Source organism: Triplophysa dalaica, chromosome 14 (genome assembly GCF_015846415.1).
Source record: "Triplophysa dalaica isolate WHDGS20190420 chromosome 14, ASM1584641v1, whole genome shotgun sequence".
Classification (NCBI taxonomy): Eukaryota; Metazoa; Chordata; class Actinopteri; order Cypriniformes; family Nemacheilidae; genus Triplophysa; species Triplophysa dalaica.
In genome coordinates, this window is record NC_079555.1 from 17,521,683 (window position 1) to 17,535,799 (window position 14,117).

At 38.4% G+C, this 14,117-nt stretch overlaps 1 protein-coding gene across 5 annotated transcripts in view; it reads left to right on the forward strand.

Annotated features, from left to right (window-relative positions):
* cntn5 (contactin 5) overlaps nt 1-13,645 on the forward strand; it is a 209,376-nt gene extending 195,731 nt beyond the window's left edge. For all 5 annotated transcript variants that reach the window (XM_056766423.1, XM_056766426.1, XM_056766425.1 and 2 more), the window contains exons 19-24: nt 7,855-8,089; nt 9,512-9,621; nt 10,214-10,400; nt 10,782-10,894; nt 10,976-11,144; nt 12,738-13,645. In XM_056766423.1, the coding sequence (XP_056622401.1) occupies nt 7,855-8,089; nt 9,512-9,621; nt 10,214-10,400; nt 10,782-10,894; nt 10,976-11,144; nt 12,738-12,841 (918 nt within the window). In that variant the 3' untranslated portion in view covers nt 12,842-13,645. The remainder of the gene's footprint in view (nt 1-7,854; nt 8,090-9,511; nt 9,622-10,213; nt 10,401-10,781; nt 10,895-10,975; nt 11,145-12,737) is intronic.
* The last annotated feature ends 472 nt before the right edge of the window (nt 13,646-14,117 follow it).

Here is a 14,117-nt window from a genome sequence, read left to right on the forward strand (position 1 = left end):
GGCATAATTGCCACCATTGCAATTTACCTATTGAAGAATTGGTACGGTTAAAGTTCACTAAACCTATAAGAACAGATGAACAATTATACACAAAATAGATTTTGATCTTTTTGTCGGTATTGTTGGATAGAAAAAGATTGAATTTAATATGTTTATTGCAGAACTGATAGACATTTATCTTGTGAAGCTTTTCATTGCCGTATCACTAGTTGGAGAAAAAGTACGAGATGGAGTTGAACGTTGTACATTTTGTAAATGCATAAGTGTTATTTCTGCTTTTATATGTATAAAATCAGGCTCTTGATGCTGATTGGTCAGTATTCTTGGTTTATTCATGGTGAAGAACAGCTAGTCACAGCTGTTGATGCATAGCAATTGATTATGATTACACAAAATAACATTTAAATAATACTTTCTCGTTACTTTCAAAGTACTTTTTACTAGACAGAAATGCTGTGCAGCATTGTCAATATGTCTTTAAAGTTCATACTCGTTTGAATGACAGTTGGTAATTCTGAGTCACTTTGACCCAAAAACACTTTTTGATTGTTTTTTTTGCACTTCAGCATACAGTATTCACACTGTACCGTGACGTGTCAGATTCACAGTTTAAATTGAGGAACACAGCTGTGATACAAAAAATAAACATTTTTCATCACTAACAACATCACTGCTTTGCGGAATAATATAACGTATTTATGAAACATATGCTGTAGAGCAGTTTGGCTGTTAGGGCTACCGCAGAAACAATGTGGTGAATTCCACGCAAGGGGACCCGCGGTGTATGTAAATAGAAATAACTCATTCTAAGGTAATAAAAACATAACGCTTTATTATGTAAGGTCTTTATACACCTCTGAACACATAGTTAGAATATGTATGTTAAATTGCATTTCTGTCAATAGATAAAATATGGCAATTTTACATTTCTTAATCTGTAAGGTTTTTATTTTCTGAAATTATATGGGTGTTCCGTCGCAATGTTCTATAAGCCACATATACGTGATTTATACACAAGCAGGCTGTACAAGTGACTAAATTGTCCCAACGTCTGTACGTCTTTGGTAGTCAATTAACTGTGGTGTTATTAAATAAATTGTAAGTTTGCTTAAACAAGAGCAAAGTAAATGATAATTAACCTTCAGTCTCTAAAACGCTTCCCCTGCTGTGGACTGATGTGGAACATCTGTTTGTAATCTGAATCCTAACAACAGCCAAATCTCAGCGTTCAAAGAGAAGACTACCATAACACGCTTGTTAATGGACAGATCACCTTTGGCTCTGTGCACAGACGGTAAACACATTTTAAACAGAAAAAATAACAAGCTATCCAAATGAGGCCAGTTAAATGTGTGATTATCTGGGGAGCATGAAGCAGATGTCGGTTGTAAGTGATGGTTATTAAATGCTCAGCCGCCAACTGTCACCATCCAAATAACTTTCACACGGGGACAACTGTACCTCAGTGAGAAATTAAAGAAGATAGGGCTCGTTCCAGATGCGACTGAATCTTTCTACCAAGATGACTTTCTGAGTTTATAACCCCTTGAGAAAGTTATCACTATAACCGGAATAATTACAGTAACTTTATTTTGTGCCAAAGGTTCAATTATACGCCCCTCGCCACATTCACAACATGGATAATGAGTCGATGGACCAGGAAGGTTTTTTGCTTAGAGCCTTAAACACGTTTCGCAAGTAGTATTTACCTTGTAAGGGAGCGGTTTAAAAGCACAGGAGGGCTCACATTATTTCTTCGCTGCTGTATCGCATTAAGAGACATTCCAGTAGGTACTGTATCTTGACAAGGGCTTCAGGTGCTATTTAGAGACTCATAGTACATCATATTAAATTACATATCATTTAGCGTATGCTTTAAACCCAAAGCATTTGCAGTGCATTAATTGGACTGTCCCTCCGGAGCCTAAGTGCTTTGCTCAAGGACATAATGATGACGGAGCAGGTTTATGAATTTTATAATTCCTTTATAATTCAACAGTTCTCACAGGTCTCTCATACCCAAATTTAACCTCCAACCTCCCGTATACCTACCACCACTATAACTCTTAATAGTATATAAGCATTAAACTTTTGCGTAACTCGTCTAGGCAACCATTTAGCAAATAATATGGTTCGAATCATACCTTTTTTTTATGTTTTATTGTTCATGTATTCAAAAGAGATTCCGGAGCAGAGTTTGCTCTTCCAGCAAAGGAGATTTGATGGAGTTCTCGGTTGTGTTTCGTTTCAGTACCAGCTTAGTCTTAAATGTTCAGTAGTTTCTCAGTGCAGAACGTGAGACCCAGGGATACAGATCCAGTTTCCTCCCACTGCGTTTTGATTGGTTGATTTTTTTCACTGCGCACACTAGATTTTCTCTACGCAAAATGTCTCCACATCGACCTGCGTGTATGGGTAGCAACCATAGCACCAAGAAAAAACATTCAATAAAAAAATTGGGTATTTTTTATTAATATATCAAACATTAAGATGTCTTTTGCTGTTAATTTTTTTTATTTTGTGTAATATAAGCTTTTCATCCAACTGAATAGGTCAAGTCGAGGTGTATCCATCTTCTATTTGTCATGCGCTATGACGTGATACGAATTTGCAGATCAGAGTTCACCAACCTTGACCTTTGGAACGCAGCAAAACGTGAGACTTTTCCGCAGAAGCTTGCGGTTCTGGTCTGCTGCATTCCCATGCATATGAATGGAAGTCAATGGAGCAAAAAGTCAAGTGTGACTTTTATTCATGTTATTTTCATGAGTTTAATCATGAGTCGCAACTAAATGATTGTTATTCCAATGTACTGTAGACTTACATTGATAAAAGCAAACCTTACCTACCATGAGTTGCAGCAATTGCGGTATATTCTGTAAGTGAGGTTAAATAATATGTATTAGATTAAATTTGATGAGAAATATTGGAAAAATTATTAAAATAATATTGACTATTGATTGCAGATCTGGCCAATCTAAGTGTTTGTGAGTTATTCACAGGAGAAATAATCGCTGTAGACTGATGCAAACGTTTCCATTAGCTCGCCATTTAATCTCATTCCCTGGTAGAAATAACTGTGATCTCACCTGTGATATTTTATTCGTATTATTACCTTGTTATGCAATCTCATGTACTTAAAGGAATGGCATAAGTTTCAAACTTGGTTTTCAATCTTAGGGTTCGACATAGATCCTACATAGCAAATAAAAAAATCCCTCCCCATACAATCGCATTTGAACGTTTTAATGCAAACTTTTTTAGGGGTTAAAAGGGTGAAGCTTCGTTTTTGCTTTTATATAATCTTTTTTTGTACGATTTACATTATTCAAATTCATAAAACCAATGAGAATGGGTTGGTAACCCATTGCAAAAAAATTCATGCTGTATTAAAATGTTTTTATTCTCTGTTCTCCGTTAGTTTTCTGCATATTCTTGTTAAAGGTATTGCATGAATTGTTGCTAATGATATATCTGAATATCTTTTCATTTTACAGTTTGTCACTAACATTTTCTCTTCCTTTGTGCATTTGCTGAGATTACAAAGGACTAATTTTATGAGTCTCACTCTTTGTGATCTATATTTGCTGCAGCTGACAGATCATTGCCAACCCCCCACACCATCAGCTCAACCAATCACCAAACATGAAGTGACATTTTAAATAGCTAAAAGACCATCTTCAATAAATCTTTACCAGCAAGATTATGTTGAACCTCATTGTGTCCTTCTTCCCTGATGGTGTTTAGCTCCGCCCCATTTATCTGCGTTCTGGTTAACCACTTTAGGGCCGCCGAGTTGGCTCTGCAACTCCAATCAATGTTGATGAATATGGGGCGATACCGGGCAGGAGAGGTGCTTCTTTGGCAGTCAGAGAGCTAGCTGCTGTGCTGCCTCTTCAATAATCTCTGGGTGGTTGTTGGAGACCCGGGCGGCTGCGCAGAGCTGTGCTTATTAAACAGGATGAATGACTGAACAGCCTGACACGGCTCTGCCCCATCTGCTCATTAGCTTCTGCATAGAGAGAGAATGAGAGAGAGCGAGAGAGTATTACACACACGAGGAGAAATGGACTGAACCATTGGGGTCGCCCTATTTGTGCGGGACACCCACCATGCATGCCGATATAAGACCGCCGACAGACTTCATTTCCACCGTGGGCGATGCTGTCCTACGGGCCACAGCGTTTTTGTATACAAGTTTCAGTCCATTTTGTGACAGAACTGATTTCTTTGGACTAAAGTGGCCCTTTATCTGTCACCTCGTGCAGAAATCAGTCAGTGGCGGTAATGGTTTTTTGCAGCACTGGCGCAAATCAAAGGGAATAACAAAAATACTGACACCCCCTGCAGTGTGAGTGGGAGTGGGAGTTTGGGAGTGGCCCCAAATTGCCATGCCCCAAACTCGGTGGCATTGGCTGAGCCAATATCTGGGTCTGACATCACGCACAACCATATATGCGACCCTGGACGATAAAACCAGTCTTAAGTAGAACGGGAACATTTCGAGTAATCGCCAAAAATATAGGGTATGGTTAAAAATTACAGATTTTTCTTTTATGCAAAAAATGATAAGGATATTAAGTAAAGATCATGTTCCATGAAGACATCTTGTAAATTTCCCAATGCAAATGTATAAAAACTTTAATTTTTGTGAGTGTATGGCCTCCTACAGTGCCTCAGATTAACAACTTCACAGGCGATTTTCTCAACATTTATCTTTTTTTGCACACTCAGATTCCAGCTTTGTAAACAGTTGTTGTTTCGCCAGATATACCATATATCAATAGACAGCTTATTTCTTCAGAATTCAGATAGTGTAAAAATTGAAATTTCAAAAAATGTATACTGAAGACCGGTTTTGTCGTCCAGGGTCACATATGGAAGGTCATATACTTTTTCCGGGTCCAACCGATTAATCAGATGCCATAGGAATAAAACAAATACACACTCAAAAATCATCGATCCCATCTTTTATCTCCATGACGTAATTGCAAATGGCCACGGTGTGATTCCTGGAGACTGTAGAGTACACTGAGTTTATAAGAGTATTCTTTACGTCGTGACATAACACACGGATTGCTTTGTCGGTTTACATTTTTCAGAAAGTATGCATGTTTTTTTAAATGGAGACGCAAACTTTGAACAAAAATGACACACTTCATCTTTAATTAGCCCTAAAACTATGTGCAAACCGTCTTTAATGTAATGCTACATCTCGTTCTCTCCCATCATTCCTCCGTGTCTCAAGTTGGGTGTCGCTGTCAAGGGACAAGACAATTTGGAAACGGGAATCAGTCAAATTATGGCGTGACGGACAGATTCGCTGCCAGAAAGAGAGTACAGGTGTTTGTCAATTATTAAATTTGCCCAAGATTTAATTCCACCGGCTTACATTTTAATTAAATTTCTATCTCCTTAATAGATTGCATTCCATTCTATTAAATGACTAGCAGGTGTTTCACACAGAGTTGGATATGCATGCACATAAAAACATCAAGGAAACGTCAAACCTCTTTAAAAAGAGAAAACATGGATTGTCAACATCTGGAGAGCCGAAATCAACAAACGTGACTAACAGACAGTACACGAATGTTGAAAACATGAGCATGTTAGTAATGTGTACAGCTCACATAAAAACAAATATTCAGTCATTTCACCCTAATGTTCCAAAACAGAATATTTTCCCACGGATTGGTGTTGTTTTATTGCTTTTAGACTCAACTTAGAATAAGATGTTATAAAATACGAAAAAATTATATTGACAGAATCTTTATTAACAGTGATATTAAAAAGGACTTTAACTTAAAGCAGAGCATTACCAAACCGGTTCACTAACACCAGGTGATTTCCAAAATTACTTCCATCGCACTGCAGATGAACTGATATCGCATTTGTTATTCACAAAGCGTGCTTACCCAAACACTTTATTTACCAAAGGGCCTGAACCAAACCCCTTGACAAGCCCTTGATAGGCTTCAGAGAACAATGCCAAGCTCTGGCTTTATGGTGTCTCTAGGATGTGTTGGATTACCACATATTTAATTGATGTGTTTAGGCTCACCATCAAAGCGCTTGACATTCACAAGTGATTTGTTTCATTATAACCGAAAATCTTCAGGATTCTTTTGGGACTGACTGACATTTGATGTAATTCTATGCTATTTACTCTTGGTTCTTTCAGAGAAGCGCCATAACAAAAGACGTTATTTAACTGGAAAAATGTTATGGAGATTTAAATAGTCTATTGGAGACGTATTTAAACAGTCTATTTGTTCTTGTAGCTTTATTGTGGGTCAGAAAAAGCTTTGTTGCTAAGATTGACCAGGTTGTAGTACACATTGTAAAATATGATATAAAATGGATTGAGTTTTTTTAATGATAATGTTTTGACCTGGATCCCAAAACACCTTAAACAAAAAAAATTCACAAACACATCTAAATAAAAATCTATTTATATTTCAGTGTTTTAAAGGAATTACCCCGGTTGCTTAAACTAGCCGGTGAAAATGTGTGTAACCAATAAAATACAGTTGGTTCAGTTCTGACAGATGCTTGGTTAAAAAAAAACAAGCACAGAAGTGTCAAAATTTAATCTGTTTGTTAACACTTGGTATTTCATTGTCATATTCAAGCTTCATGGATATTACCATTAAATATTGGTTTAACGTATATGCATATACTGTAGTCTATTGGGGCTGTCAGATTTGTTTACACGGTGTGTTTACATTGTGGCATTTGCTGTCTGTGAGGTGAGCGTTATTGAATGCACAGCTAAAATGGTGTCCAAAAATGTGCCTTCATTCTTAAAACACACGCAGAACGAATCGTTGTGCAAAGCGCTCTTACATAAACTGTCGTGTTGAATTGAATGTAACAGTTTATGTAAGAATGGGTTTTTAAAAAAAAGTTGTTTTGTTTGTGTTTCAAAAATAAGGCCACGGACTGCGATGAAATCACTAAGACGGCACCTGAAACCAACATTCACCATTGTGTCATGGATGGGTTTGATGATGATTTGATTTTATAGGTAACAGACAAAATTATTCATAAGTTTATATAGATGTGGTCTTATAAAGGTTAGAAGAAAAATGCTGCCCTCAATGAGTCATTTTATAAATAAGTTTGAGGTCGGTGAAGCAACTAAGAAAGCAACATTTCAGAGCAAGTAAAGAGTTTGATGAAAGATTACAAAAAGATTTTCTTTCTTTGAACTAGCTTACATTCATGAATCATGCTCGATAACACACAGAAATAAGGTCAGTTTGGATTTTATGTTGGCTTCATAAAATTGAATGCTGGTGCTGATGCTTTGAAAGTTAAAAGGTGTATTATTATCCGATCTAATAGTTTAGGTCAGTGTTTCTGCATTTCTGGCACTTTAAAGATAATATGCATTTTAGAATCAGTTAAAAATGTGAACATTTTGTGTAACCCACATAAAATTGAATTCCCAACTTCAATTTAACTTTGTTTAAGTACCACCACCAGCGCAACCAAACTGACTCACAAGTTGACTTGGAAAAAAGTGTTGTGAGTTTTCCACAAATAAGTTTAAGTACACGGTCGGGCAGACTACATCTTCAGGGCTGATAATTCCCAGGCAAAAGTCTTCATAAATTACCTGCTACATGGTCGTTTACCCTGCCCTCATTTCACCAAGCTCAGCTGGCTGTGTATTATTAAGACGCTTTTCCAATTTCACATGTCTCTTTGCAGAAAAATGTTTATTTCCCTCTGCAAATTGAGATATTTTTGAAGCAATGTTATCAAGGTGAATGTGAACAGTATTATATTTAACTGCAATCACATTGGAAATGAATCCACGGCTCAAGTTAATGCATTTCCTACCCTCAGCCCGTCTCGGAAGAATTCCAGAACGGGGAAGGTTTCGGCTACATCGTGGCGTTCAGGGCCAACGGGACGCGAGGATGGAAGGAGAAGATGGTGACCTCGGCTGACTCCACCACCTATAAGTACAGGGATGAGACCTTTCCCCCTCTCACCCCGTTTGAGGTGCGGGTGGGAGTGTATAACAACAAAGGAGACGGGCCGTTCAGTGGGGTGGTCACTGTGTTCTCTGCGGAGGGAGGTGAGAGGCTCTCGGCAGAGTTTATTGCTGTCAATAACATGCAGCTCAACGGGAAGAAGCAATATTTCAAACTTTGAAAAACTTCACACAACGGCCAATCCAGGGCTTTGAACAGATTTACTGTCTAGTTTTGTGGCTGTGTTGTGAGGAGAAGCTGAAAGGCAAACTGTCTAAATATAGCACATAATAGGAACAGATTTAACATAAAGCGCAAACTCAGTTAGCTTGTCAATTATTGTCAACAGCAACATCCCTGTGGTTAGCACGTCTACATACTGTGTAACACCAGTCAGCTCACGCCAACCCAAATTTGGTTCCCATCCCATCGGTCTTATACCAGTCCTGCTCCCCTTTCTCTCCAGCCAACACATTCCTGTCGGCTCTATACCGCAGGAATGATTTCATAGTTCTTGAACAATTTGCCGGAAGTACCTGCTTTTGTTGTGTTCGCACAGCAGGAACCTGACAAAATGTTAGTTTGGGAGAACCTTTTTAATGGAAATTGGCAGCTCCTTCTCTGAGGCAGGGTCTAAACCAGCAGGATAGGAAGAATCCTGTGACGTAAGCAAACACTGATTGGCCGAACTTCCAATGTTTGTCATGGTTCAACGGGCATGCTTAAATTACATTGCTGTAAACCATGCTTGCATCACTAAATAGTTCCTTTTGATGGTGCGAATGCGATCGGGGAAATAGCCTGAGGGAATACTTCGTTCACGAATGACAGTCCTTTTTAGGCGTTCCAGAATTTTGTTCCTGAACTTATCTGGTCGTAAATCACCTTTACATTCACTGAAAATATTTTTTTAATTGCGAGCATTCGCATCCGCATTAGCGCACATGTGCGAAGAGCAAAAAGTTATTTTTGTGTAAATATGCCAGATCTAAATAAACAACCTTATCCTAAAACATAACTTCATACGAGGTGAATTACAAAAGCTAGTGCTGTCAAAATTGTCAAAAATATGATAATTTTTGCAGTTTAGATAGAAAACAAAACCTTAAACCCATTTGATCCTTCACATTTTTTGGCCTTTTAAACTTTGGTCCTTTCAAGAAAATCACTGCCCGAATGAAAATAATCAAGACAGCCAAACAGTTTCAGTGTATGCTCACAGCGTGTGAGCCTGGTTTAATCCCATCCGTGAGAGTGCTATTCCCTGTGACTGCCGCTAATATGATGGATGTTCTGTGTCCCTGTCAGTCTTCGATCGCACAGGGTTTCTCTCATCTCACCCTCCTCTGGGCCTTACTCTCCATCACAGAGCTTCACAATTTACCATTTACATCTGTTTAGACTGTTAACACACGAGAGATGAAGTATGCATCCCAAACACATCATCAGCCATGCATATAGCTATTTGTTATGGATAGAGATGTTATTTTTTGTGAGGAATCTAAGTGTACCGCTTTTCAATGCAGAACCCAGGGAGCCTCCTTCTGAACTGCAGGCGTTCGCCATCTCATCTTCGGAAATTAAGGTGACGTGGAAACCACCCAGTCCCGGCCCTGGAAGACCCCAAGGCTATGAGGTTAGAGAGAGTGAAATGCATTCATATATTTCTCTGTTACAGAATCTGTTTTGCATTTTAATGCATAAAAATAAGATGATTTTTAAGATTTTAGACAAAATATGAGACAGCATCTATAGACATGTGAGATACTTAAGCAAAACTCTCAATTTACTCTTTGTATAATCTCATTGCTATGTACAAGAAACAATACAAATATCTCAAGTATGATTTGTCTTTTCTATGGGTATGTAGGCAGAATGTAGGAAGAACGGACATGACCCCTCACTGTTCCTCATCGTCTTCACAATAGTCAACATTTAAGCTTTCTGAATAGAGGAAATGATTCAAGGCAGCAATACTGTACAGTTGCATGCTCCAGAGAGAAAGATTATTGTATTTCATCGCCTGGAGATATTACATGCTTGCCTATTATGTTCTTCTTGAAAATGTATGACAGTTATTTAAACCAAATGATACAATATTGCACGAAATTGGCGTACCCTCGCTTTGTCATTTATTGAGGCACCCCAATCTCATTTTCTCTGTCGCGGTGGAATGTCTTGACGGAATAAAAGACAGAAAACGAGGCTCATTTTCTCGTTGAATACAGGTGAGTTACTGGAAGGACATGGAGCAGGAGGAAACGGGGAAAAAGCCGAGGACAATGGGGAATGAGACGAACATGCTGCTGACAGGACTGGAGGGAAACACTCAGTATCTGATCTCAGTTAAGGGCTTTAACAGCGTCGGTCAAGGCCCATCCAGCTCAGCAATCAGAATCAGAACTAAGAAAAACGGTAAATTCTGGCACAACTTGTGTGTGATTGTCACAACTAATCGATGACATGAAAAAACATTATTCATATGTTTTTTTCAGGATATTAGTATCAACATTAAGTATTGCAACTAGTCACCAATTTTTTCTGTACTAACATAAAATCCTGAATATTTAACTTTAATTAAATTATTCAAAGACACAATCTGCAGATTAAAAAATTATGCAAATATCTTTTAGTCGCACCCTTGTGATCATTAAAGTGAATATGGCGCAGTGCCAGATCTATGGATCGCAAAAAAGTCTAGAGAGATGAAAGATTAATATTTTTATGAATGTGTGAACACTCCAAGTTTCAAAAGGCACTTTATGTGGCGCTTTTGTTATTTTTCTCTCTCTACAGCCCCTAGTTTACCCCCAGGCAACTTGATGTGGATTCAGGAAGGGAATAACGTTTCTTTATCCTGGGATCCGGTGAAAGCAAGGGACAATGAGTCAGCTGTCATTGGGTACAAGGTCGGTCTCAAATGCATGCTGCAGATGTAATGCTAAACTTATCACCACCGCATGCGCATATTTATACTTTACACATTGCAGGTATTGTTGCGTCAGGAGGGGCGGGGCCACAGCCAGGTCACGAGGACTCCAAACTCATCTGTTGTCCTGACCCTACCTGAGGGGGGGACGTACATCATCGAGGTGCGAGCAGTAAGCGAAGGAGGAGAAGGGGCCGCCAGCGCACAAGTCAGACTGCTGACCTCCTCTGGTAAGCATTTATTCCTGTCACATTTTGAACTTGTTTCCTCACAGCACTGTTCCTCGGAGAAAAGACAATACGACAGAAGGCCAGAGCAGTTTTCTATACTTTAGCTGTCCTCCCCTCGCACACCTATAAAACTACATTGTCAATTACATTTCTATATGCTCCTCAAAAAAATCACATTTAAAGTTTACCATCATCATACCACTAGACCTAGTGACCCATTTTAGTGCAAGCAGCGTTAAATTCGTTTTTGGATATTTTGTTCTGCTGTGTCATAATTACAGTGCTTAAGTGCTTGCTCGCCTATAAATCCTTCAGGCATTTTCACTAGTTCCTTTTCCTCTCCATACTTTTCTGCAATTAGTTCAGCTCGAAGCACTTAACGTGACTGCAGACTCCATTCAAACTCTGTTTGGTAGGTAATTTCATTCTTAAGCCCCTTTCAGTGACAGTGATTAAGTTGCTAGGGGTCGTTGAGTTTCTTAACAGCAGCGTTTTACTTGGTGTACCTCCTCCACCGTATTAATCAACCACATTTACCGGTAAATCCGTGTCAGCACTTTCATTTTACACTTCAGACTTTGAATCTTCATTGACTTGAACCTATGACCAATTCTATTTGTTGTATCCTTATTTTGTGTCATATTTATGTAAATGTTTATGTGAATTTAAGAGCAACAATTTTTTTGTAGGGAACAAAATTTTTACCTGAGCTGGTACAGAGATCACGTTAACCAAAAATTATCCATCATTGACAGATTTGTTTACAAGCAATGGAAAAATCTAAAGGACATTTTTTTACAATTAGGTTAATTTATAATTTCCAGATCTGAAACTTGGTATCCAGTCATTTCCTTTCATTGGTAATGTTCGCCCTGAACGCGATCGCGAAGGGAGTTGCGTTTCTTAATGTTTCTCATTTCCGTTTTGGAAAGTGATACCAACTAGCATCATTTTGGATAAACATTAGTTACCTGTGAGTGGAAAAATGTCTCTTTGTGCGTCTTGTCCGTTTGATGAGAAGCAGAAACAACACTTTCAAATCTGCAGCTTACTTGTGAATGAATGAGTGCTTATAAACAACGTTTATATTCACCTGTCATTGTTACTCACTGGAAATATGAACATAAAATAACAATACTAATAATAATTATGTTTGACAACAGAAACATTAAATATACCGAGGCTTTATTGGGCATTCATTTATATTAAAATACAATAAGTTCAGAGAGTAAACAATGTGATAACATCACAATCATGCTAATAAATTACTCCAAATAATTCATTCAACTGTGTGACATGATTGCTTACAGCCTTTTTGTAACAGAAAGAAACATGTTTTTGAGACTGTATTTGGTCAACTACTGTACACTTTTGTTAGGAAATTTCACATTAGCAACAAAGCGAAATTGACACATTTTTTTGGTTGCTCCTTGCATATTGTCATAACTGTGAAGACTGATCAAAGCTTACATACTGGAACATATCAGTACTATTCTTTCTCTGTAGTATTTCCTTCTTGACATGCAAATGTAGTTTTATTTTCATGTGAATTGAGGTCATTTCAATTTTAAATATTTACTTTTTTTTATTCAGGTGTGCGTGCAAAGAGTGGGCAGCTCTCTATCTATAATCTGCCTGCAGGCGTGACATGGACCGCTCTGTTCCTGTCTTTAATGGTGCCTTCTTTTCATTTTTGAGGCTACTGGGTCCTGTACCTTAAAACCGTCCCATCGCCTGCCCTCCGAAGACCGCTCCCACCCACCCCTGCGGGTCCCCTCAACACAGACTGCCTGCCGTGGCCTGTTCCATCAACAGTAGCCAGGGATCAGCCAAAGGGAAATGCTTCTTTTCCAGACAAAGATTAAGAAATGACTGCAACTCCAAACAACTACTCCATATTTTTTTCCGGGCTTATAGTTTCCTTTACAGGTTTCTGTTCAGGACATCCTTGTAGTTTTGTGCTGTACAAAGTGAAGAGACGGTTGTGTGAAATCTTGTACTCCACGAAGCCGTAACCAAGATGTTTTATAGAGTGGGGACTTCCAGAGGAGTCCTCGAAGCTGCTGGGACCGTCCGCTGCTCTGTGCCAATGTGGCTTCCCTCATTACATCACTGCATCCGTTTTTATCCTTTGGCTGCCTAACAAGCAACGCAGAGTAAAGCTCAGTAGAGATAAGTGCATTGTTTTCTTATTTACAAACGGAGCGAGAAGATGATAAGAAAAAAAAACATTTTTATAGTGCCGAAAATCTTACTATTTCCAGACTTGCTTTTTGTACATTGTGTTACCTTTAGAGAAAACAAACAAACAAAAAAATACAGTGGTGTGTTTCGGTCGGCTGCGTCAAAGTTTTTTAACTTCTTTTCTCTTACCTTCGTCGCTTTTCGAGAGCTAGCAAGGTTGCTGGGCAACAGTGGAACTGACGGATGAAGCAAAGATAGAGGATTTGAACTCGACTTGTCGTGCCCAAACACTTCAGTAGACAACGAACACTGCTGACCTGTGACAGTTGAAATAAATGTGATGTATATTTTTAAAGGGCTCTCGTGTGTCTGTGTTGTGGGTGAAGAGGGCTGGGGGAAGATCTCTTGATCTGATTGCTATTGATCCATTCTATCAACAAAGTTTGTTGCGGCCAGAATTGAGTTCGAGAGAAATACATTGGTCAGAAGTGATTCAGTTTCCAGAATTCAATAGAAACACTAAATGTCCACTGGCATGAAAGAAGAATTGTTCAGATATCTGATCTGGGGTTATAATCAGGGGAGCAAAAAGTAGGTGTGCATCGGGAAGAAAAGGGAAGCGCTGGTGTGTATGCTTAACATAATTAATTATTTAGTTCGCTTATAAATGTTTTCATTCATCTCTTTTCAAAATAACAAACTAATATATAATATACAGTGTACATGTAAGCCATATAAAAAATATGAAAACCGCTGAAAATGTCGAATAATTTTACATATTTTATATAC